Here is a 26,580-nt window from a genome sequence, read left to right on the forward strand (position 1 = left end):
CAGGCATTATGACTCATGATCATACACTGCTCAAAAAAATAAAGGGAACACTAAAATAACACATCCTAGATCTGAATGAATGAAATAATCTTATTAAATACTTTTTTCTTTATATAGTTGAATGTGCTGACAACAAAATCACACAAAAATTGTCAATGGAAATCAAATTTATCAACCCATGGAGGTCTGGATTTGGAGTCACCCTCAAAATTAAAGTGGAAAACCACACTACAGGCTGATCCAACTTTGATGTAATGTCCTTAAAACAAGTCAAAATGAGGCTCAGTAGTGTGTGTGGCCTCCACATGCCTGTATGACCTCCCTACAACGTCTGGGCATGCTCCTGATGAGGTGGCGGATGGTCTCCTGAGGGATCTCCTCCCAGACCTGGACTAAAGCATCCGCCAACTCCTGGACAGTCTGTTGCAACGTGGCGTTGGTGGATGGAGCGAGACATGATGTCCCAGATGTGCTCAATTGGATTCAGGTCTGGGGAACGGGCGGGCCAGTCCATAGCATCAATGCCTTCCTCTTGCAGGAACTGCTGACACACTCCAGCCACATGAGGTCTAGCATTGTCTTGCATTAGGAGGAACCCAGGGCCAACCGCACCAGCATATGGTCTCACAAGGGGTCTGAGGATCTCATCTCGGTACCTAATGGCAGTCAGGCTACCTCTGGCGAGGACATGGAGGGCTGTGCGGCCCCCCAAAGAAATGCCACCCCACACCATGACTGACCCACCGCCAAACCGGTCATGCTGGAGGATGTTGCAGGCAGCAGAACGTTCTCCACGGTGTCTCCAGACTCTGTCACGTCTGTCACGTGCTCAGTGTGAACCTGCTTTCATCTGTGAAGAGCACAGTGCGCCAGTGGCGAATTTGCCAATCTTGGTGTTCTCTGGCAAATGCCAAACGTCCTGCACGGTGTTGGGCTGTAAGCACAACCCCCACCTGTGGACGTCGGGCCCTCATACCACCCTCATGGAGTCTGTTTCTGACCGTTTGAGCAGACACATGCACATTTGTGGCCTGCTGGAGGTCATTTTGCAGGGCTCTGGCAGTGCTCCTCCTGCTCCTCCTTGCACAAAGGCGGAGGTAGCAGTCCTGCTGCTGGGTTGTTGCCCTCCTACGGCCTCCTCCACGTCTCCTGATGTACTGGCCTGTCTCCTGATAGAGCCTCCATGCTCTGGACACTACGCTGACAGACACAGCAAACCTTCTTGCCACAGCTCGCATTGATGTGCCATCCTGGATGAGCTGCAATACCTGAGCCACTTGTGTGGGTTGTAGACTCCGTCTCATGCTACCACTAGAGTGAAAGCACCGCCAGCATTCAAAAGTGACCAAAACATCAGCCAGGAAGCATAGTGGCGGCAGGTAGCTTAGTGGTTAAGAGCTTTGTGCCAGTAACCGAAAGGTCTCTGGTTCTAATCCCCGAGACGACTAGGTGAAAAATCTGTCGATGTGCCCTTGAGCAAGGCACTTAACCCTAATTGCTCCTGTAAGTCGCTCTGGATAAGAGCGTCTGCTAAATGACTAATTATAATTATTATAGGAACTGAGAAGTGGTCTGTGGTCACCACCTGCAAAACCAGTCCTTTATTGGGGGGTGTCTTGCTAATTGCCTATAATTTCCACCTGTTGTCTATTCCATTTGCACAACAGCATGTGAAATGTATTGTCAATCAGTGTTGCTTCCTAAGTGGACAGTTTGATTTCACAGAAGTGTGATTGACTTGGAGTTACATTGTGTTGTTTAAGAGTTCCCTTTTATTTTTTTGAGCAGTGTATATGGAATCAGGAATAACAATAGGTTGTATTTTCTTAAATAAACACAAATTAACTACAGTAACTTTTGCCGTTTCATTTTCCTGCTGTACCGAAACCGAACAGTCACCCCAAAACCGCAATACGTACCGAACTGTGGGTTTGGTGAACCGTTACACCCCTAGTGTTGGGGGTACTTGAGGACGGGAGTTGGGAAACTCTGAGAATATATGGCTCCCCTTCCCGCCTGCTTTCCACCCAGGCATGCAGTCTGATTGTGTTTGTCAACAGCCATTCTCTCTAGATTTTTGCCACATTGTTGTTAAAGGCATATCCAAGAAGCCTGTTGCCTGACTGCCAGTCGCACAACGATGCTAGATGTTTGCCATACTATAGTGATGACTTCTTCTCATGTTGTGGACTTGCTAGTCAAACTGTTAGTCAGACTTAGTGTCAACAAGTGTGGTACTGCTAGTAGTGCGCCAACATTTTGGAAACATCTTGTCCTGTTTTCTGACATTGGCATGCACTATGTTCTCGATTCTTCTCCTTTTAATGAGGGTTATACTGAGTCAATGTGTTTTTAGATTATCTGATGAATAGATGCTTCATATGAATATGATTGCATGTTTTGTTTGTGAATTGTGTGTGTGTGTATGTGTGTGATTGAGCATAACTATGTGATTGCTGAGACGATCCTGGGCACAGAAACGGAGCCCGTAGCACCTTCCTGGTGTCTCCTTCTGAGAAGCAGATGCCATTTAAAGACACTGGGTCCCATAGGCAGACAGGCACCCCCCACCCCGTCCATAACTTGTTGTCCAACATTCTCACCTTCTGGATCATTCTGTGTTGGTCATTTTGACAGACTATTAATAGGCAGCCTCCTATGTCAGTCAGGCTCAGTGTGTCTGAATCTGAACTGTTTACTGGCACAGAATACACAGGACATGCCCTGTCACATACTGGCTCTGCTCTGTGCTGGCACTGGCCTCTCTTGTGCCGCCACGGAAGTGGAGTCGGAAAGCAGATGAAGCAGAACTAAAGGGCTATTATACGGCCAGAGAAAATGGGCCTTGTCTCTGAAATATGTTGCAATCCCCACGCACAAAAAGTGTTACATAGTGATCTGAAAATTCATTCATCTTCCGAAAACCTCTCTTTATTCAGCTGGATTACGTCATCCGACCTCTCCGTGTTACTCTTGATTTATCTTTGCTAAAGTAACGTCAGTCTTTTGCTCTTTTAAGGCTGCGAACCAAGAGGTCAGACATAAGGATAAAGTTGTTGTATGGTAGGACAATATTAGTTGTAGCCTATATCTCCACTTTAGAGACATCCAAGTAAATTGTATCGGTATTGTTTTTGAGCTGGTGTTTAATGTGAGTAGTTTTCATCCAGCTTTTCTAGTAAGAGTTCAAATTCAGTCATTGAAAGGTCCGATATTAGCATCATTAACATTTTGCATCTTGCATTAACATTTAACTTGCGCGGTTGAGGCCATGTCATTGTGGTCTGTTTGAAATACAGTGGGGGAAAAAATTATTTAGTCAGCCACCAATTGTGCATGTTCTCCCACTTAAAAAGATGAGAGAGGCCTGTACACATCAACTATGACAGACAAAATGAGAAAAAAAAATCCAGAAAATCACACTGTAGGATTTTTAATGAATTTATTTGCAAATTATGGTGGAAAATAAGTATTTGGTCAATAACAAAAGTTTCTCAATACTTTGTTATATACCCTTTGTTGGCAATGACACAGGTCAAACGTTTTCTGTAAGTCTTCACAAGGTTTTCACACACTGTTGCTGGTATTTTGGCCCATTCCTCCATGCAGATCTCCTCTAGAGCAGTGATGTTTTGGGGCTGTCGCTGGGCAACACAGACTTTCAACTCCCTCCAAAGATTTTCTATGGGGTTGAGATCTGGAGACTGGCTAGGCCACTCCAGGACCTTGAAATGCTTCTTACGAAGCCACTCCTTTGTTGCCCGGGCGGTGTGTTTGGGATCATTGTCATGCTGAAAGACCCAGCCATGTTTCATCTTCAATGCCTTTGCTGATGGAAGGAGGTTTTCACTCAAAATCTCACGATACATGGCCCCATTCATTCTTTCCTTTACACGGATCAGTTGTCCTGGTCCCTTTGCAGAAAAACAGCCCCAACGCATGATGTTTCCACCCCCATGCTTCACAGTAGGTATGGTGTTCTTTTGGATGCAACTCAGCATCTCAGCATTCTTTGTCCTCCAAACACGACGAGTTGAGTTTTTACCAAAAAGTTCTATTTTGGTTTCATCTGACCATATGACATTCTCCCAATCCTCTTCTGGATCATCCAAATGCACTCTAGCAAACTTCAGACGGGCCTGGACATGTACTGGCTTAAGCAGGGGGACACGTCTGGCACTGCAGGATTTGAGTCCCTGGCGGCGTAATGTGTTACTGATGGTAGGCTTTGTTACTTTGGTCCCAGCTCTCTGCAGGTCATTCACAAGGTCCCCCGTGTGGTTCTGGGATTTTTGCTCACCGTTCTTGTGATCATTTTGACCCCACGGGGTGAGATCTTGCGTGGAGCCCCAGATCGAGGGAGATTATCAGTGGTCTTGTATGTCTTCTATTTCCTAATAATTGCTCCCAGTTGATTTCTTCAAACCAAGCTGCTTACCTATTGCAGATTCAGTCTTCCCAGCCTGGTGCAGGTCTACAATTTTGTTTCTGGTGTCCTTTGACAGCTCTTTGGTCTTGGCCATAGTGGAGTTTGGAGTGTGACTGTTTGAGGTTGTGGACAGGTGTATTTTATACTGATAACAAGTTCAAACAGGTGCCATTAATACAGGTAACGAGTGGAGGACAGAGGAGCCTCTTAAAGAAGAAGTTACAGGTCTGTGAGAGCCAGAAATCTTGCTTGTTTGTAGGTGACCAAATACTTATTTTTCACCATAATTTGCAAATAAATTCATTAAAATTCCTACAATGTGATTTTCTGGATTTTTTTTTCTGAATTTGTCTGTCATAGTTGACGTGTACCTATGATGAAAATTACAGGCCTCTCATCTTTTTACGTGGGAGAACTTGCACAATTGGTGGCTGACTAAATACTTTTTTTCCCCACTGTAAGCAGAGCTATCATTGTTGGCACTCCTTGATACAACCAACAAGCTCATGTCTGCCAGCCAAAGTGGAGCAAAATCCTAGTTGGGCTACCATGCATGTTGCCAGGGCAAAGCAAACTGAAAGGGAATAAAAAGGAGCGTTCCCATCAGGATAGACTCGGACTCCCGCCTCCCTCACTCTCTCTGTCTTTACTCCGAGATGTTGGGAATAATACTGTGGTCACACTAGTGAGCCTGGCTGAGTTTATTCCTATGTGAATGGTAGCAGCTAGATAGACTCTGTGATGTCACATAACTCAAGAGTGTAGGCCCTGGCTCGCAGCCCTCGACACCCTGTCTGTGTTGCTAAGTCATCGCTGTGGGAATAGTCGGCTCCACACTGGGACTGATAACCACCCAGTTGGCAAAAGGGTCCACCGGCTGCATATTGTTACGGCGTGTGTGTGTGTGTGTGTGTGTGTGTGTGTGTGTGTGTGTGTGTGTGTGTGTGTGTTGTGAATGATTGCCCGCTGTGTTGGGCTCCACACTCATCAGTGCAGTCTCCCATTGGCTTTTCTCTCTTTCTTGCTTCAATACTCAAGGGAGGATTCAGGCCCATCCAGGTAATAATGACTCTTATCATAACTCTCTGCAGATGCATGAGGAACACTCCTACCTACCTACCGGTCCTAACCCCTAACATTTAACCTTTAACCTCAGAGTCTTCCTGTGGCCATCATCTTCACTACATTTTTCTAAGTAGAAAACCCCTCTCTCCCCCCAACATAATAATCTAAGACCACCACACTCACTCTCATCATCTTCTCTCTTTTTAACAAACAAAACCTTTTTTAATAATTCTATCATTTTGATCAATTTTTCTTTCCTCATGTTTGCTTAGTTTGGATGAACTGCATGCAGAATATTAGAACTGTTAACTCTTCCTTTTTTGTGTGTAATTTTTACCCCCTTTTTTCTCTGCAATTTTGTGATTACGATCTTGTCTCATCGCTGCAACTCCCCAACGGACTCGGGAGAGGCGACGGTTGATTCATGCATCCTCCGAAACATGACCCGCCAAACCGCGCTTCTTAACACCTGCCCGCTTAACCCAGAAGCCAGCCGCACCAATGTGTCGGAGGAAACACCGTTTAACTGACAACCGAAGTCAGCCTGCAGGCGCCCGGCCCGCCACAAGGAGTCGCTAGAGCGCGATGAGCCAAGTAAAGCCCCCCCGGCCTAACCCGGACGATGCTTGGCCAATTGTGCGCCGCCATATGGGACCCTCGGTCAAAGTTTTTATTTTTATGAAAGGAACCTGATTTAAAGAAAGGTTGTGTACACTTCAGGGTGCCTGGTCTCTGAAGAATTATTGGAACCTGAGTCAACTATGTGGTGAACTTGAGCTCTAGTCGTTAGGATGTCGGCCACAGCTGTTTGGAGTCTTTCATCTTTCCCCGAGTACATTGATTGCTGCGTAAAATGTTATGAGTTCCCCCAAAAGAGCCTGGAAGCACTGAGCATCCCATTGATTGTGATATTTAGTCTTCTGCAATCAGCATAACTTCTGCAGTCATGAGAACATTTTCATAATTTTGTGTTTTGACGTGTGAAGAAGAGCTGTCTCCAAATCGTAAACACAACCTATACACAGAACTATATTACACTGTAACCCCAGGTATGTATAAATTAGCTATAGTATAAACAGTAACAATTTATCTTAGAGCACTATACAAATGTGAACGTTGTGGACACTGCATTGTAAAGGCCATTTGGTTGCATATAGAGTCAGCATGTGTGGCTGCGGAGATAGATAAGTAGGTACAGGTGTTGCTGTGCGCTGGTGGACTCTGGCAGCATGGCACAGTGCTCTCAAAGCCCTGTTGTAACAGCACAGCAAGTTGGGAGGCAGAGGCGGCTGGTAGACCGCTGTGTTCTGAGACCTTTCACAACCTCCATCTCTCTCTGATGAGAGGGCTGAGTGAACCCAGCTGGTGGGGTCAAGGAGTCCTATGGGTGTGCTATGGGTTTGTTAATGCTGCCTGGGGAAAGATGTGCTCTGACTGTTTGAGAGTGTCTCTCTGTAGACCAGAACAGAGAGTGATGGAGTGGAAGTGCCATCCACCTGGTCCTCTGAGATGATGCCGTCTGTCCCTAAGGCCTTAGTGGCTTCTCTCTCTGAGCCCCTGCGTCCCCAAAGCTGAAATGAGACCACACAGGACAGGCATGAAGAGATGAGTCTGCGGTTAGGACAGTTGTGGATCCTCTCTTGCTTCTCTGGGACTAACTTCTCTCTCATTTATTATCTTTGTCTCTCTGTGTGTGTGTGTCTCAGTTTTTCCAGAGGGCTCAGATGCAGACAGCGCGGCCAACCATCCCCACCAACGCTCACTCTATGCGGCCTGGCTCTCAGAACCCCACAGCGGCGGTGTACTCCCCCAACCAGCCCACCATGATGATGATGGCCCCCATGCCCTTCCCCTCCCCACAGGCTGCCCAGTACTACATCCCACAGGTGAGACTGACTGACTAGGCTGCTGCTACTCTCCAGCAGGCATTCCTCTCCTATTGCCCCACACTGCTTGTAACCCTTTGTTCTATTCTATCCCCTCCATTTGTCTCTCTGCAGTATCGCCACAGTACGCCCTATGTGGGGCCGCCCCAGCAGTTTTCAGTGCAGCCACCGGGGTCTGGCACCTTCTATCCTGGCCCTGGCCCGGGGGAGTACCCTGCTCAGTACGGTGAGTCTCAGCCAAGCACACAAACACCCCACCAGTAATGGCTGTGTCTCCCTCCACAAAGCACACAGATAGACTCTGTTAGCTGTTAACTGTGACTCTCTGTTAGCCCTTTCTAGTAAAATTATATTTTAGTACAGACCCCTTCAAGTCACAGTTTGTTCCTCAGCTACAAAAACACACACACACACACACACACACTGTACTCTGCTTACCCTTTTCTTCTTCCTCCTCCCTGACACAGCTCCCGGACCTCAATACTATCCAGGACAGCAGGTGTACCCCCCACCCCCCATCATAGTGCCTACACCGCAGCAACCTCCACCAGCCAAGCGTGAGAAGAAACCAGTGAGTATCTCAGCATGCTGCCGTCTAGCATAGGCCATCTGCTCAGTGACGCACCAGCTTGTCTGTTTCCACATGCATACTGTGAGAGGATATGAGAAATGATCCCTGATATTTCTGATGAGACATTTCTGGATACATCAGCCCTTTTGAGTTACATTATAAAAGAAGGAAAGTATATGAGGGATGACATGGGTTGATTTGGATCAAGGCTGCCAGGAGAGTGTTTCTGTGTGTGGAAGGAGGGTTGGTTTGAAATGTATGCCAGGCCTTAATCTGGCTGTATAACACTAGAGAAGCCAGGCCTCGAGGGACCCCACTTTGAGCCTATTAGCAGTCATTTTGACTGCAACATTCTAACAGTCTAATAAATAGATTTCATATATGCTATCGGAACAAAATAATATTTTGGTTGTGTTTATGAAGGTCTTGGGTATTTCAAAGAACACAATAGCATTTATTAGTTTGTTACTGTAGGCTATCTGCTGCCGCATGCTCACTCGTGAAGCTCATGGAACAGCGTTTATCCTTTATATTTTGAAATGGAGGTAATCTCTTCAAATTTGAGACTTATTTTGCAAAGGTAAGTGTTGTTGAAACCTCAGAATCTGCTCTTTCTGGTACTATATAGAAATCAAAACGTCTTACCTGCATGCGACTGTAGGAGGATTTGAAAAAGTCACTTTTTGTCGCTCCATTTCCCTGCCTCTGTCAATTACAATATACAGTTTGACAATTCATAATTGTCAATTTAATCTCTTATGACACACTTGTGAAGACCCACATGAAAATATATTATCTTGCCAGAAACCTTTCAAGTGCCTTTGCTGAAATAGTGTTAAACTTTTTCTCTCTACATTTGCAGAAGATGAATAAGAATGTCTGAAACTTTTGGTCACAGATGCACTCCTGTACGCACTACACAGCACACTCACTGTTTTGAATGGCTGAGGAAGGGTTGCTCTGAGACTCTGGCGCTTTAGTGAGATGCCGCTCTTTTCGTGTCATTGTCCTCCCAGATCCGTATCCGGGACCCCAACCAGGGCGGCAGGGACATCACAGAGGAGATCATGGCAGGGGGCACAGGGAGCAGAAATCCAACCCCCCCTGTCGGACGACCCTCCTCCACCCCCACCCCACCACAGGTAATGACTCATCTACTCTCATGCTGCCTGCTCTTAGGCTTATTTTCTCTCTCTCTCTCACACACACAGGTTGCCATGGCGTGCCACTGGCCCACTGAACTGAGCTGTTAGCCTGTCACCCATGTCTGCCCAGGGCAGACTGCTTGGTGTTGGGAGGGAGCAGGCGATTAAGCCACCAGGGCTTTGGCACTACGACAGACAGAGCCATGCACCAGACCAGGCACAGCACATTTTCTGTGTTTGTAATCCATCCTCTGCCATGCTGCGTTAGACACAGCCAGCCACTCAGACTTCAGCCACTGTCCCTGACTCCCTGCCCCCCACCCATTGCTCTGCAACTGGGCCCAAACACACTCACCTGGCCTTACCTGGCCTCACCTTCATAACCTTTGCTATCCAATTTGAGTAACAGAAAACCTTGGCTATTTTACAAAGGTGACCTAAACACTATTTCATTGTTCATAGTAAATGAGTTATCATATTAATCTTGGACACACCGATATATGGCTTACACACACACACACACACACACACACACACACATATATATATATATATATATATATATATATATATATATATATACCTACCTGCATGTATCACTGTATCTCCTCCCTCACTTGTGCAGTAAATGTTGTTGTGGAACATGTAGTTTCTGGTTTCTGTCCCTCCATGAAGAATCCAGAATAAGATTCTATACTTATTCATTGATTCAAACAAAATGAGTCATATATGTGCTGAGAACATTTTAATAGACTGGTTAGCTGACAACGTCACAAACTATGCTCACGCTTTAATGGGGCAGAAATCCTTGTGTTGTGATTCTGGATGGTCAGATAGCTAGCAACAATGACAAGAAGCTGCCATGTGGGGAGTTGTACAGTGAGGGAAAACAGTATTTGATCCCCTGCTGATTTTGTACGTTTGCCCACTGACAAAGACATGATCAATCTATAATTTTAATGGTTGGTTTATTTGAACAGTGAGAGACAGAAGAACAAAACAAAATTCCTGAAAAACGCATGTCAAAAATGTTATAAATTGATTTGCATTTTAATGAGTGAAATAAGTATTTGACCCCTCTGCAAAACATTACTTAGTACTTGGTGGCAAAACCCTTGTTGGCAATCACAGAGGTCAGACGTTTCTTGTAGTTGGCCACCAGGTTTGCACACATCTCAGGAGGGATTTTGTCCCACTCCTCTTTGCAGATCTTCTCCAAGTCATTAAGGTTTCGAGGCTGACGTTTGGCAACTCGAACCTTCAGCTCCCTCCACAGATTTTCTATGGGATTAAGGTCTGGAGACTGGCTAGGCCACTCCAGGACCTTAATGTGCTTCTTCTTGAGCCACTCCTTTGTTGCCTTGGCCGTGTGTTTTGGGTCATTGTCATGCTGGAATTGCCATCCACGACCCATTTTCAATGCCCTGGCTGAGGGAAGGAGGTTCTCACCCAAGATTTGACGGTACATGGCCCCGTCCATCGTCCCTTTGATGCGGTGAAGTTGTCCTGTCCCCTTAGCAGAAAAACACCCCCAAATCATAATGTTTCCACCTCCATGTTTGACGGTGGGGATGGTGTTCTTGGGGTCATAGGCAGCATACCTCCTCCTCCAAACACGGCGAGTTGAGTTGATGCCAAAGAGCTCGATTTTGGTCTCATTTGACCACAACACTTTCACCCAGTTCTCCTCTGAATCATTCAGATGTTCATTGGCAAACTTCAGACGGGCCTGTATATGTGCTTTCTTGAGCAGGGGGACCTTGCGGGCGCTGCAGGATTTCAGTCCTTCACGGCGTAGTGTGTTACCAATTGTTTTCTTGGTGACTATGGTCCCAGCTGCCTTGAGATCATTGACAAGATCCTCCCGTGTAGTTCTGGGCTGATTCCTCACTGTTCTCATGATCATTGCAACTCCACAAGGTGAGATCTTGCATGGAGCCCCAGGCCGAGGGAGATTGACAGTTATTTTGTGTTTCTTCCATTTGCGAATAATCGCACCAACTGTTGTCACCTTCTCACCAAGCTGCTTGGCGATGGTCTTGTAGCCCATTCCAGCCTTGTGTAGGTCTACAATATTGTCCCTGACATCCTTGGAGAGCTCTTTGGTCTTGGCCATGGTGGAGAGTTTGGAATCTGATTGATTGATTGCTTCTGTGGACAGGTGTCTTTTATACAGGTAACAAGCTGAGATTAGGAGCACTCCCTTTAAGAGTGTGCTCCTAATCTCAGCTCGTTACCTGTATAAAAGACACCTGGGAGCCATAAATCTTTCTGATTGAGAGGGGGTCAAATACTTATTTCCCTCATTAAAATGCAAATCAATTTATAACATTTTTGACATGCGTTTTTCTGGATTTTTTTGTTGTTATTCTGTCTCTCACTGTTCAAATAAACCTACCATTAAAATTATAGACTGATCATTTCTTTGTCAGTGGGCAAATGTACAAAATCAGCAGGGGATCAAATACTTTTTTCCTTCACTGTAGGTGGCTTGTTTCAGCTAGTTTTATCTTGTTCTTGATACCATGACTTGTTTTGAGGTGTTTTGACTGTCTATGCTAATATGGCTCAAATTGGCTAGCTAGCCAACCAACAACTGTAACGATGTATTTGAGACGACAAGTGCTCATTGTGCAAATGTATTTATATTTTCAATAAACATTGGAGACGAATTATAGTTTACATGTTGTCAACAATCTAAGCCAACCCTGTCTGTATTGCCCCATAGTTGCGCACGCATCAGTTTTGTTAAACAACCAACCCGTGTATAGAAATAGGCAATCATCTTAAATTACAGTTCTTGTTCTGGATTCTGTGGAGGGAAAGCTTTTATTGTGACACTTCCTCCCTGTCCTCTCCTTGGACATTAACATTGTCTCTCCTCTCTTTCTGTCTTTTGTTGTTTCTTTTTACGCTCCCTTCTTTTGCTTTGTTTAACCTTGTGTGCCTCCATTTCCCTGTCATTCACTCTCCACCTCCCCTACTCTTGCACTCTTTATTTTTTGCTTCTTCATCTTCTCCTTTGCTCCGCTTTTGCCTGCTTTCTCCTTTCTTGTCTTCCTCCGTCTTTTCCTTGGCTAATGTATCTAACCATACCCACTGGTCTCCTTGTTTCCGCTTAATTCTATTTTTGTGCTCGTTTGTGCTTATTTGTCTGTCTGTGTTGCTAGTTTTTATGGACGCACCCTCATTATCCTCACATTTTCTACCTCAAATCGCAGCAGCAGCCGGGCGGCAGCCAGACTCCGGAGCAGGGCCAGGGCCAGGCCCACTCAGCCTACAGCCTGGAGCCCTCCCATCAGCAGCAGCCACAGCAGCAGCTCACGCCTGGGGCTGCAGCCAGCAAGCCAGGGCCAGGTCTGACCCTCTACCCCCGGCCCTCACCCCTCCACCCTCCAGGCAGAATACATCCCTGCTTTGAGAGCAGCGGACTGAGGAATAAAAAGCTTTTTAGAACCTGAACGTTGACTCAATAAAGAGATTGGCACAAAGAATTGTATTTTCTTTTGTGTTTAATTACAATGTTATCTGTTCTCTTTTCCAGTAGATGATAAGTCAAAATTGGAGTCGCTTGTCCAGAAGTCTTCCTCTCCCGGGCTTGGACAATCAGAACCTTCAATGGAAAGGCGAGAGGCCAGTGCACCTGTAACTGCTCCCTCTCCCCACTTGGATCCAGAGCTTCCCTCCCCAACCCCAGTGGTGGTTTCCCCCTTCCCGGCCCCTCTTCCTGTAGCTGGCCCCATTGAGCAGCCCTCTGCAGTGGAGCCCGCTGCTCCCCCTTCCTCCTCTGCAGCGGACCCCAAGCCCATGCCACCCACGACTCAGTCCCAGACCCCAAACACAGAGGAACTTCTTCCAGAAGCCCAATGCACCCTGGCTGCTTCCCCAGCCCTAACCCCTAAGGCTTTGAATGGCCATGCTGACACTGGGGCTGAGATGAACACCCAGGCCCAGGAGCCCTACCCCCTAGCTCCCTCCCTTTCCCCAACCCAGCCCCAGGCTTCAGCCCTGGCCTCCAGAGAAGACTGCAGTGAGGCTGTGCCCAGTGAGGTGAGGGCAGAGATGCCCCCTGCTGTCACAGACCCTATCGCACCAATCGCTGTAGTGCCAGTCACTCTGACCTCCTGCCCTGTGGTTCCAGCGCCTCCCCCTGGCCTTCCGCCACTAGTGCAGGCCACAGCGGAGCCCAGCAAGCCCTCGGACACTAAAGACGTCCTTCTCAAAGCAGGGACAGAGGCACTCATCACACCAGACAGCAAGCCTGAACCACAGCTACAAGCCCTTTCCAGAAAGAGTCCCACTACAGGTATGTGCATAGCCATGGGTACAGATATGACAGTGTGGATGTCACATGGATGCCTGTGTGTATACCATAAATCAACAGTTAAAGGTTGCTGATGGACAAGACTTGGATCAGCCAGACTGAACTCAATGCTGACTGCTGAGAACAGCACAGTGCTTACACTAACAGCTGGATTTTATGGTTATGCTGGGGAGAAGGCCACTTTTCTGCTTGTAAAAGTCTCTAGTCATTGATTTGTGGTAAATCGTTAGCCTATAGCTGACTTCAAAATGTATTTGCTGTTGTTTTCTCTGCAGTATGTCAGACTGCTCCTGCTACACCAAAGACCTGGAAGAAACCAAATGAAGGGAGTCCTGTTGGAGATGCACCACAGAGGGAGACTGAGGTAAGCAATGAGGCTTCCTATTCACTCTGCGGGGGGGGGGGAATTCAAATGGAAAATGTTTCCACATGTGCGGCAGTGGAACACAGACTTTAATGACTTGAAGTGTTGTTATCGTCAGATTTTTATTAGGATCCCCATCAGCCGACGCCAATGGCGACAGCTAGTCTTACTGGGGTCTGACATATAACTAAAAAGACTACAGACAAAAGTTAATTTACATACATTTAAAAACATGAATATGTAGTGTGTGCGTGTGCATCAGAGTATGTGAGCGGAGTTCAGCGGTTGGAAATCCCGCTCGTCACTCACGGAGCGGTGCTTGCACAACGCTCTGACGCTCCACGTCCTTTCCAGCCTCTCATTGAAAGAGGTAATATGTCAGCCCTATTGGGCCAAAATCAATGATCGCCTATTGTATAGATAATAGAACAAAACTTTTAAGTTATCTGATTTTTAAATACACTGCTCAAAAAAATAAAGGGGACACTTAAACAACACAATGTAACTCCAAGTCAATTACACTTCTGTGAAATCAAACTGTCCACTTAGGAAGCAACACTGATTGACAATAAATTTCACATGCTGTTGTGCAAATGGAATAGACAACAGGTGGAAATTATAGGCAATTAGCAAGACACCCCCAATAAAGGACTGGTTTTGCAAGTGGTGACCACAGACCACTTCTCAGTTCCTATGCTTCCTGGCTGATGTTTTGGTCACTTTTGAATGCTGGCGGTGCTTTCACTCTAGTGGTAGCATGAGACGGAGTCTACAACCCACACAAGTGGCTCAGGTAGTGCAGCTCATCCAGGATGGCACATCAATGCGAGCTGTGGCAAGAAGGTTTGCTGTGTCTGTCAGCGTAGTGTCCAGAGCATGGAGGCGCTACCAGGAGACAGGCCAATACATCAGGAGACGTGGAGGAGGCCGTAGGAGGGCAACAACCCAGCAGCAGGACTGCTACCTCCGCCATTGTGCAAGGAGGAGCAGGAGGAGCACTGCCAGAGCCCTGCAAAATGACCTCCAGCAGGCCACAAATGTGCCTGTGTCTGCTTAAACGGTCAGAAACAGACTCCATGAGGGTGGTATGAGGGCCCGACGTCCACAGGTGGAGTTTGTGCTTACAGCCCAACACCGTGCAGGACATTTGGCATTTGCCAGAGAACACCAAGATTGGCAAATTCGCCACTGGCGCCCTGTGCTCTTCACAGATGAAAGCAGGTTCACACTGAGCACGTGACAGACGTGACAGAGTCTGGAGACGCCGTGGAGAACGTTCTGCTGCCTGCCACGTCCTCCAGCATGACCGGTTTGGCGGTGGGTCAGTCATGGTGTGGGGTGGCATTTCTTTGGGGGGCCGCACAGCCCTCCATGTGCTCACCAGAGGTAGCCTGACTGCCATTAGGTACCGAGATGAGATCCTCAGACCCCTTGTGAGACCATATGCTGGTGCGGTTGGCCCTGGGTTCCTCCTAATGCAAGACAATGCTAGACCTCATGTGGCTGGAGTGTGTCAGCAGTTCCTGCAAGAGGAAGGCATTGATGCTATGGACTGGCCCGCCCGTTCCCCAGACATGAATCCAATTGAGCACATCTGGGACATCATGTCTCGCTCCATCCACCAACGCCACGTTGCACCACAGACTGTCCAGGAGTTGGTGGATGCTTTAGTCCAGGTCTGGGAGGAGATGCCTCAGGAGACCATCTGCCACCTCATCAGGAGCATGCCCAGGCGTTGTAGGGAGGTCATACAGGCACGTGGAGGCCACACACACTACTGAGCCTCATTTTGACTTGTTTTAAGGACATTACATCAAAGTTGGATCAGCCTGTAGTGTGGTTTTCCACTTTCATTTTGAGGGTGACTCCAAATCCAGACCTCCATGGGTTGATACATTTTGATTTCCATTGATTATTTTTGTGTGATTTTATTTTCAGCACATTCAACTATGTAAAAAAAAAAGTATTTAATAAGATTATTTCATTCATTCAGATCTAGGATGTGTTATTTTAGTGTTCCCTTTATTTTTTTGAGCAGTGTACTTTGCTACAATGACACACTTAGCTAGCTACCCACCTCATTCCTTAGTTGTGGACACTACATCACCACACTCCCTCTCTTGCTCTTGATCCTCCTCATCTTTGTAAGTCATCTTGATTTTGAACCTGTGTCTTATCAGTTTCTTTATGAAAATATTTAGCGAACTACATGACACTAGCTAAAGCAAGGGGCTAACACAAGTAGCCTACAAATGCATGCTGGACCGGGCATGCCCTGAGCTCGTGAAGTGAGCGCTACTGGAGCGAAATTGGGAAAACGCGCTCCAGTCAAATTGGGCACGCTCCAGCTCCGCTCCGCACACATACTCTGGTGTGCATCTATCAGTTACACATACATGTCAATACATGCACGCAAAAAGTAGGCCACATGGGAGAGAGGCGTTGTGCCGTGAGGTATTGCTTTATTTGTTTTTTTAAACCAGGTTTACTGTTCACTTGTGCTATATGAGATGGGAGTTCCATTCAATCATGGCTCTGTATAATACTGTACATTTCCTTGAATTTGTTCTGGACCTGGGGACTGTGAAAAGACCCCTGGTGGCATGACTGGTGGGCTAAGTGTGTGTGTGTGTGTGTGTGTGTGTGTCAGTGCTGTGTTTCAGTTGACTATGCAAACAATTTGGAATTTCCAACACATTAATGTTTCTTATAAAAAAACAGAAGCAATGCAGTCAGTCTTTCCTCAACTCTTAGCCAAGAGAGACTGGCATGCATAGTGTTGATTGATATTAGCCCTCTGATTACAATGAAAAGTCAAGAGGACGTCGGAAAGGAGTTATCCATCATGATCAGTGTTCCAAGCCCCATGTTTGAAGTCCGCTCTATCCCTCTATCTCACCCCCTCTCCCTCCGCTCCCTCCCCCAGGATGAGATCAAGCCTGTGGAGGAGGCTGCTGGAGACCAGGCCCTGCAGCCCGTCAGGCCCCGTAGTAGCAGCACCCCACCCCCACCCTCAGCAGCGCCTCCAGCCATGGAGGCAGAGGAGAAGCCCCCTGCCCCAGAGGAAAACTGGGAGGCTGAGCTGGAGCCCATGAGGAACGGGGCAGGGCACACCTCAGAGACGGAGAGCAGTGACAGTGGGGCCACCCCTGGGGACAAGGAGGGCTCTATAGGAGCACCCCCAGACCTCTTCCAGGAAGGTAGGAGGGCAGTTATTAGCCTCAGTTTCATTAGTGTTTTTCACTTCGTTTTCACAATCAAGTCATACAACCTTTGCACAGTATGAGATGAGCAGGGCTGTTTTCTTCACCTCTTGTTGTTTCCTCAGATCTGGCGGAGACCAACGGGAAGCGTCAGTACAACCGGGACTTCCTGCTAGGCTTCCAGTTTATGGCTGCCTGTACACAGAAGCCAGACGGGCTGCCTCAGATCAGTGACGTGGTTCTGGACAAGGTGTGTGTGAGTGGTCTGATCAGAGCTTCAACCTAGTGGACAGAATTAGTTAGCTGTGAGCAAGGCCCTAAACCCCACAGTGGTTCAGTAAATATTCTGGACTATAAATGGATAGTGTAAGATGTTAGCAAAGCAAGTTGCTTTTGAAAAGGGATTATGTATTTCTATAGAACAAATAGTGTGAGTAGCCTTATGTGATCCCTATAGTAAACATAAGACCAGATGTGTAGGTTTTTTCAGGTATTCAGTCTAATAGTCATTAATGAAATGATAGGCTTCTGGTAAATTAATCTCCCTCTTCTCCACATAGGCTCCATACTGTTGGAGCCTATAGTGGCTAGCCCATAGACATCCTGTTTTGATTAAAATCACATTGCTATTATGTCACACTTGGCAGTGTTGATAATTCAGCCCCAGAAAAGGAGCAATAAGACTGGCAACGATTGATGTACAGTCCCAGGAGTCATATTATTCTCCCTGAGAAAATGTTCACTAGTGGAGAGTACTAAGGGAAGTCAAGGACAGCTGAGAGAGCTGTAGTTGTTCTCCCCCTTCCCTTCCCCCACAATGTTCCCCTTAGTTCTCCTTCCACATCTGGTTCTGACTTCACTCACTTTGCCAGTCACAAAATGTGTTTAAACATAATTTATCAAAAGCATAGCTGAAACACAAAACAACATACAAAGTTGGTGGTGATCTAGGACTGTTATTGAGAATCCACCACCGCTCAGTGAACACCAGTGGGATAGACCTAAGGGAGGGGGGTCTGGCCAGTCTCTTTCTCCCCAGTGGTAGGCCAGAAACAACTCCCAACCCCTACCTCAGGCACTTCATGTAGATCTGAAAGGAGTTGATGGGTATAAGCAATATGGCGCTTTCACCATATTGATTATTATATTATTATATTGATTATTGCACCTATCCGGGGTATGTGACAATAAAACATTATTTGATTTTGATTATACAGCCACTTCTTTCCCCTATGGCTAGGCCCACAGTGTTAGAGAATCACTGCTCCCCCTGCTGGTCTGTCAGTTCACCATCTCGCTCCCTGTGTGTCTCTGCAGATAAACCAAAACAAGCTGCCAACCCGGGCTGTGGAATCCAGGGTGATCTCTCGAGGCCCTGACTTCACACCGGCCTTTGCTGATTTTGGCAGGCAGCTGAGTGGAGGACGCGGCGGCACTGCAGTGAGTCACGCACACGCTCAATCCCAGGCTCACGTAATTACTACCCCTCCTGACACCAACAGAAACACTGCTCTCTCTCTCTCAAATAATGTCTCTTGTCTTTGTGTTTCTCATCTTTCTGTCTCTCTCTCTCTCACACGCACTCACAGAATATTACCTTGTGAGTTTCATTTCCCACAGTCTTCTGGTATAGTAACAAACAACATCGCTGGGCTGGGATCATAGTGAGATAAATGAATCATGGGGAATGATTTGAATCTCTTGTTGGTTTGCTAGAGAAGTCATTTCCCAAAGTCTTACTCATTCAAGGAAAGTCGTAAACTGAATATGAGCACACAACCCAAGCCCTTATCTGAGGAGTCTTGGCGAGGTGTGTTTTGTTGGTGGTGAGCTGCAGAAGTGACGTGTTGTTCTCTCTTCTCTGTCCTCCAGCAGATGATGAACATGGGGGGTGGTGCCCGGCGGCCCCCGCCCAGGAAGATTATCCTGAACGTGTCGGCGAACGACGAGGTGCAGCTGAAGAAGGCCGAGAACGCCTGGAAACCTGGCATGAAGAGGGCAGGGCCATCAGACGACCCTGAGGTCATTACAACACAGGTAGGATGAGCCCAACCTTTCATCAGACAAAACCACACAGTCAAAACACACACCCTACTCAACTACAAGATATTATGAGTTTCTTCTGCAGTGGCTCCACACAGGAAAGAAATGTTGTGACCAAGGAGTTGTCAAGAGACCGAAGATGAAATGAAGTGTGAGTGAATGAATGTTCACCTCAATAAATGATGATGATGTTGGTGCCTTGTCAGGAGCTCTTCCGGAAGGTGCGCAGCATCCTCAACAAACTGACGCCTCAGATGTTCAACCAGCTGATGAAGCAGGTGACGGACCTCACTATCGACACGGAGGAACGCCTCAAGGGTGTCATCGACCTGGTCTTTGAGAAGGCCATCGACGAGCCCGGCTTCTCTGTGGCCTACGGGAACATGTGCCGCTGCCTCACCACGGTATGTAATGCTCAGTTCTTTATCATTCAGACATGATTACTTGTGGTTCCTCTGAATGCTGCTAGCCAACATCAAAAGATAATCTGTCAAGAGGAGTAAAAGGAGGTTGTCCACTATCGGCATATCTATTTATTATGGCCATGGAAATGTTATCTATTAAAATCAGATCCAACAATAATATCAAGGGATTAGAAATCCAGGGCTTATAAACAAAGGTGTTATTGTACTCTGATGATTCATGTTTTCTTTTAAATCCACAATTTGAATCCCACCACAGCCTCATAGAGGATCTAGATACATTTTCTAACCTCTCTGGATTACAACCAAATTATGATAAGTGTACTATATTATGTATTGGATCACAAAAAAAATACAACTTTTACATTACCGTGTAGTTTACCAATAAAATGGTATGATGGTGATGTGGATATACTCGGTATACATATCCCAAAATACATTTTAATAGAAAGTTAGCAAAATAGATAAGATCTTGCTACAATGGAAAGGTAAATACCTGTCTATTTGTGGAAAAATCACCTTGATTAACTCTTTAGTATTATCCCAGTTTACCTATTTGCTTATGGTCTTGCCTACGCCTAGCGAACAGTTTTTTAAATTATATGAGAAAAAAATATTCAATTTTATTTGGAACGGCAAGCCAGACAAAATTAAACGGGCCTATTATGAATTGATATGAATATGAATTCGGAGGACAGAAATTACTAAATATGAAAGCATTAGACCTATCACTAAAAGCTTCAGTCATACAAAAGTTATACTTAAATCCGAACTGGTTCTCTAGCAAATTAGTAACATTGTCTCACCCTATGTTCAAGAATGGCCTTTTTCCCTTTATTCCGATTACAACCTCTCACTTTCAGGTATTTGAAAAGGAAATAATCTCCCAAATATCACTATTTCTAAAACAAGCCGTAGAAAGTTGGTTGCAATTTCAATTTAAGACTCCAGAAACGACAGAACAAATAATGCAACAAATATTGTGGTTAAACTCAAATATACTAATTGATTTTTTTTTTTTTATGTAATTTTTTGAATAAAAAAAAAAAGGTATAATCTTTGTAAATTATATCAGAGGTAGGACTGGTGGAGTTATGTCGCACATGCAGCAAACAAAAACATATGGAAATGTCTGCTCTACCCAAAATTACAACCAAATAATTGCAGCATTACCGCAAAAATGGAAGAGGAAAGTGGAAGGGGGAAAAGTAAGGAACTTGTCTGTTGGCCCTGTATTAAAGACCATAATTGGTTAAAGAAAATTGTGATAAATAAAAAAGTAAACCAATTCCATTTAAGGGCCGAAGGTTTGACAGCTGTCCTATATAGATTGCAAAATAGTTGGGAAGAGATTTTTGACGTATCGATTCCATGGCACATGGTTTATGAACTGATACGCAAAACGACGCCGGATTCAAAACATAGAATTTTTCAATTTAAATTATTATACAAAATTCTTGCAACCAATAGAATGTTATTTATATGGGGGGATACAATCTTCCCAGCTCTGCAGATTTTGCTGCGAAGAGACAGCATCATTAGATCATTTGTTTTGGTACTGCCCATTTGTAGCTTGTTTTTGGTCACAGGTCCAGGAATGGCTGAAGAATTGCAATATTTACCTGGAGCTAACCCTGCAGATAGCACTACTGGGTGATCTGAAAAGTCATAGTCAATCGATCAATAATATAATAATACTTTTAGCAAAAATAATGTTTATTTTCCATTTACAATCTGTAGAAACAATGAGAATAGAAAGGTTCAGAACTTTTGTGAAACATTACAGTACAGTTGAAAAATATATGGCAAATAGAAATCCAATATGGTTGGTGTTAAGAGATGAATGGGAGGGGTTGAATGGAGCTGAAGGTTGGGACTAATAACAACTAATAGCAACAAGATAACTAATGTAAAACATACGGTGTCCATAATACGTATATAGGTTATAGGTTAATAACTTTTGTGAAAGAGCACAGTTTGAAAGATATGGCATATAGAAGCAAACCGGATGGACATCATGAAAATGATCGGATAGGTTGAGGATAGAGGAAGTTCAGGAGTAAAAACAAAGAAAATATAACTATTGTAAAATTGACTGTGTCCATAAAATGTATAAGCTGGAAGTAGAGGCCTAAGCGTTGTTGTTCACTAGTTTACTCCAATTAGGGGAGGGGTGGTAGGGTTAAAAAGTAATAAAGGGAAATGTACACAACCGTTCAAAAGTTTGGGGTCACTTGGAAATGTCCTTGTTTTCGAAAGAAAAGCAATTGTTTTGTCCATTTAAAATAACATCAAATTGATCAGAAATACAGTGTGGACATTGTTAATGTTGTAAATAGCTATTGTAGCTGGAAACAGCTGATTGTTAATGGAATATCTACATAGGCGTACAGAGGCCCATTATCAGCAACCATCAGTCCTGTGTTCCAATGGCAAGTTTATCATTTTAAAAGGCTAATTTATCATTAGAAAACCTTTTTTTGCAATTATATTAGCACAGCTGAAAACTGTTGTGCTGATTAAAGAAGCAATAAAACTGGCCTTCTTGAGACTAGTTGAGTATCTGGAGCATCAGCAATTGTGGGTTCGATTACAGGATCAAAATGGCCAGAAACAAATAACTTTCTTCTGAAACTCGTCAGTCTATTCTTGTTCTGAGAAATGAAGGCTATTCCATGCGAGAAATTGCCAAGAAACGGAAGATCTCGTACAACGCTGTGTACTACTCCCTTCACAGAACAGCGCAAACTGGCTCTAACCAGAATAGAAAGAGGAGTGGGAGGCCCCGGTGTACAACTGAGTTGCAAATAAAAAGCCATATCTCAGACTGGCCAATAAAAATAAAAGATTAAGATGGGCAAAAGAACACAGACACTGGACAGAGGAAGATTGGAAAAAAGTGTTATGGACAAACAAATCGAAGTTTGAGGTGTTCGGATCACAAAGAATAACATTTGTGAGACGCAGACCAAATTAAAATATGCTGTAGGAGTGCTTGATGCCATCTGTCAAGCATTGTGGAGGCAATATGATGGTCTGGGGGTGCTTTGGTGGTGGTAAAGTGGGAGATTTGTATAGGGTAAAAGGGATCTTGAAGAAGGAAGGCTATCACTCCATTTTGCAACGCCATGCCATACCCTGTGGACGGCGCTTGATTGGAGCCAATTTCCTCCTACAACAGGACAATGACCCAAAGCACAGCTCCAAACTATGCAATAACTATTTAGGGAAGAAGCAGTCAACTGGTATTCTGTCTGTGCTGGCCACTCCGTTATAGTCACCGGATCTCAACCCTATTGAGATGTTGTGGGAGCAGCTTGACCGTAAGAAGTGCCAATCAAGCCAATCCAACTTGTGGGAGATGCTTCAGGAAGCATGGGGTGAAATCTCTTCAGATTACCTCAACAAATTGACAACTAGAATGCCAAAGGTCTGCAAGGCTGTAATTGCTGCAAATGGAGGATTCTTTGACGAAAGCTAAGTTTGAATTGCACAATTTATTATTTCAATAAAAAATCATTATTTCTAACCTTGTCAATGACTACAATTCCTATGCATTTTGCTATATTTTCTATTCAAACTCATTTCATGTATGTTTTCATGGAAAACAAGGACATTTCTAAGTCACCCCAAACTTTTGAACGGTACTGTATGTGTATATGTATGTATTTATGTGTATGTATGTCTATGTATATGTACAGTTGAAGTCGGAAGTTTACATATACTTAGATTGGAGTCATTAAAACTAGTTTTTTTCAACCACTCCACAAATTTCTTGTTAACAAACTATAGTTTTGGCAAGTTGGTTAGGACATCTACTTTGTGCATGACACAAGTAATTTTTACAACAATTGTTTACAGACAGATTATTTCACTTATTATACACTGTATCACAATTCCAGTGGGTCAGAAGTTTGCATACACTAAGTTTGTGATGGCCACTCCAATACCTTGACTTTGTTGTCCTTAAGCCATTTTGCCACAACTTTGGAAGTATGCTTGGGGTCATTGTCCATTTGGAAGACCCATTTGCGACCAAGCTTTAACTTCCTGACTGATGTCTTGAGATTTTGCTTCAATATATCCATGTACTTTTCCTTCCTCATGATGCCATCTATTTTGTGAAGTGCACCAGTCCCTCCTGCAGCAAAGCACCCCCACAGCATGATGCTGCCACCCCTGTGCTTCACGGTTGGGATGGTGTTCATTGGCTTGCAAGCCTTCCCCTTTTTCCTCCAAACATAACAATGGTCATTATGGCCAAACAGTTATATTTTTGTTTCATCAGACCAGAGGACATTTCTCCAAAAAGTACGATCTCTGTCCCTGTGTGCAGTTGCAAACCGTAGTCTGGCTTTTTTATGGCGGTTTTGGAGCAGTGGCTTCTTCCTTGCTTAGCGGCCTTTCAGGTAATGTCGATATAGGACTCATTTTACTGTGGATATAGATACTTTTGTACGTGTTTCCTCCAGCATCTTCACAAGGTCCTTTTGCTGTTGTTCTGGGATTAATTTGCATTTTTCGCACCAAAGTACGTTAATCTCTAGGAGACAGAACGCGTCTCCTTCCTGAGCAGTATGACGGATGCGTGGTCCCATGGTGTTTATACTTGCGTACTATTGTTTGTACAAATGAACGTGGTACCTTCAGGCATTTGGAAATTGCACCCAAGGATGAACCAGACTTGTGGAGGTCTACAATTCTTTTTCTGAGGTCTTGGCTGATTTCTTTTGATTTTCCAATGATGTCAAGCAAAGAGGCACTGAGTTTGAAGGTAGGCCTTGAAATACATCCACAGGTACACCTCCAATTGACTCAAATGATGTCAATTAGCCTATCAGAAGCTTCTAAAGCCATGGCATCATTTTCTGGAATTTTCCAAGCTGTTTAAAGGCACAGTCAACTTAGTGTATGTAAACTTCTGACCCACTGGAATTGTGATACAGTGAATTATAAGTGAAGTCATCTTTCTGTAAACAATTGTTGGAAAATGACTTGTGTCATGCACAAAGTAGATGACATAACCGACTTGCCAAAACTATAGTTTGTTAGCAAGAAATGTGTGGAGTGGTTGAAAAACAAGTTTTAATGACTCCAACCTAAGGGTATGTAAACTTCCGACTTCAACTGTATATGTTTGGGAAAATATATATATATGTGGGATTGGAAGTGATGCAGACACTTACATTGATGGAAGTTACAATGTATCTGCAATATTAAAGCTGTTCTTCCACCTAAAAAACCCCAAAAGAAAATAGATAATCTGTATATGCATGGGTCCTCTAAAGCCCCATAAACATTCAGCAAAATGTCCCTAAATATATATTTCTGTCCCCCATTTAACTCTTTCGACACCTCATCTCCCGTTCAACTCAAAATGTTTCTCTACTCTGTTCTTTCCCCCATTTTTCTTCCCCTCTAACCAAATTGTTCCTTATCTCGGTTGCTCTCCAGCTCAAAGTGCCCATGACGGAGAAACCCAGCACCACAGTGAACTTCCGTAAGCTTCTGCTCAACCGCTGTCAGAAGGAGTTTGAGCGGGACAAGGTGGACGACGTGGTGTTTGAGAGGAAACAGAAGGAGCTCGACTCTGCACAGGTACCTAAACCCTAAACACACACTACCCAGATCACCAACCTGTCTGTCACCTATTGTCCCTAGTAGGGGAATACAGAGCAGAGAATTCTATGGGACCCAGTCAGTTACTGATGTTAGTTGTGAATAGTTAGTGGGGGGCACTGGGGGCTCATTGTTTGCTGTTAAGTCTGACAATCTACTCTCCATCTCTTCTCCAGTCCAGTGATCAAGAGAGACTACGGTTAGAGCTGGAGGAGGCCAAGGACAAGGCCCGCCGGCGCTCCATAGGGAACATCCGGTTCATTGGGGAGCTGTTCAAACTCAAGATGCTGACAGAGGCCATCATGCACGACTGTGTGGTCAAGCTGCTGAAGAACCACGACGAGGAATCGCTGGAGTGCCTGTGCAGGCTGCTCACCACCATTGGCAAGGACCTGGACTTTGAGAAGGCCAAGGTGAGCCATAGGGATGAGCTGGGGAGGACAGGGGAAAGGAGGGGGCTTAAATGAATTCCAGCTGGTGGTATGGGGAAGCCTGCAGGGATGTGGGTGACGAGACATGGGTGAAGACATCTCACTGCTCCCTCTTGTCTGCTGTTGTCTGGCCTGTTTTAACCTGCTGCTGGCCAAAGGAAAGACTCCTAGACATGTACAGAAGTGTTCTCCTCTTTGAGCTCTGCCAGAGTTTTAAGACGCTTTGGTCCTCACTCATACTACGCTGACTCTGCAACACACACACACACACACACACACACACTACATACGCTCACACACACAAAACACACGCATGCATATTGACACAGTGCACAGACACACTCACACAAACACACTTACACACTTCACATACGCTGTTGCTACTCTGTTTATTATATATCCTGATTGCCTAGTCACTTTTACCCCTACCCACATGTACATACTGAATTACCTCAACTACCTCGTACCCCTGCACATTGACTCGGTACTGGTACTCCTTGTATATAGCTAATTTTGCCCCAACATCGGACATCCCCTAACTTCGGACACTCTCTAGCGGTTGGAGGACTAAATCACCTCGAGCTCAACATTTTAATGGACTGGAAAATAACGGTAAGTTTTGCGACTAAAGACACCCTTCTAGCTAGCTGACCACTGATTTTCAGTGTGATTTATGTAAGTTAAGTTAGGTTTTGAGAGTTTTCAAAAAAGTGATATATGTACACATTTTGTGGGACACGCTGCATATTGTAAAATTTGACTGCGCGACAGACCACACATAATTCAATATCCAACTTTTTACCTCTGAAATATAGCTAACAGATTTTCTAATGTTGCTAAATGTTGATAGAACTGCTAAGACAGCAAAAAGGAAAGAAATTGTGAGCGTTAGATAATACATATCACGAAAACAGCTGAATGTTGTCAAGCTGTGAGTCCTCTTGACGGGGGCGTTTTGCACAATCTGCAAAAATCTATTTGGAACTTTGAACCATGAACTTTTTGACTCCTATCACTGTTGGGTATGTTTCATCTTACAACAGCTACATAGAGGCAGTATTTAGTCAAATGTTACAAT

General features: G+C 44.9%; 1 protein-coding gene across 5 annotated transcripts in view; it reads left to right on the top strand.

The window, feature by feature from the left end:
* Window positions 1–26,580, top strand: part of LOC121575377 (eukaryotic translation initiation factor 4 gamma 3-like) — an 80,945-nt gene that overhangs the window by 26,279 nt on the left and 28,086 nt on the right. Inside the window, exons 7-21 of one of the 5 annotated variants that reach the window (XM_045222896.1) lie at window positions 5,468–5,488; window positions 7,201–7,380; window positions 7,495–7,606; window positions 7,848–7,951; window positions 8,959–9,093; window positions 12,267–12,453; window positions 12,641–13,402; window positions 13,696–13,784; window positions 16,711–16,984; window positions 17,113–17,237; window positions 18,305–18,460; window positions 18,863–19,024; window positions 19,237–19,434; window positions 24,907–25,050; window positions 25,248–25,484. In XM_045222896.1, the coding sequence (XP_045078831.1) occupies window positions 5,468–5,488; window positions 7,201–7,380; window positions 7,495–7,606; window positions 7,848–7,951; window positions 8,959–9,093; window positions 12,267–12,453; window positions 12,641–13,402; window positions 13,696–13,784; window positions 16,711–16,984; window positions 17,113–17,237; window positions 18,305–18,460; window positions 18,863–19,024; window positions 19,237–19,434; window positions 24,907–25,050; window positions 25,248–25,484 (2,886 nt within the window). Of the gene's footprint in view, window positions 1–5,467; window positions 5,489–7,200; window positions 7,381–7,494; window positions 7,607–7,847; window positions 7,952–8,958; window positions 9,094–12,266; window positions 12,454–12,640; window positions 13,403–13,695; window positions 13,785–16,710; window positions 16,985–17,112; window positions 17,238–18,304; window positions 18,461–18,859; window positions 19,025–19,236; window positions 19,435–24,906; window positions 25,051–25,247; window positions 25,485–26,580 lie in introns of all 5 variants that reach the window. The other 4 variants (XM_045222898.1, XM_045222899.1, XM_045222900.1 and 1 more) reach the window with 4 other exon arrangements.

The sequence above is a fragment of the Coregonus clupeaformis genome, chromosome 10 (genome assembly GCF_020615455.1).
Source record: "Coregonus clupeaformis isolate EN_2021a chromosome 10, ASM2061545v1, whole genome shotgun sequence".
Taxonomy (NCBI): Eukaryota; Metazoa; Chordata; class Actinopteri; order Salmoniformes; family Salmonidae; genus Coregonus; species Coregonus clupeaformis.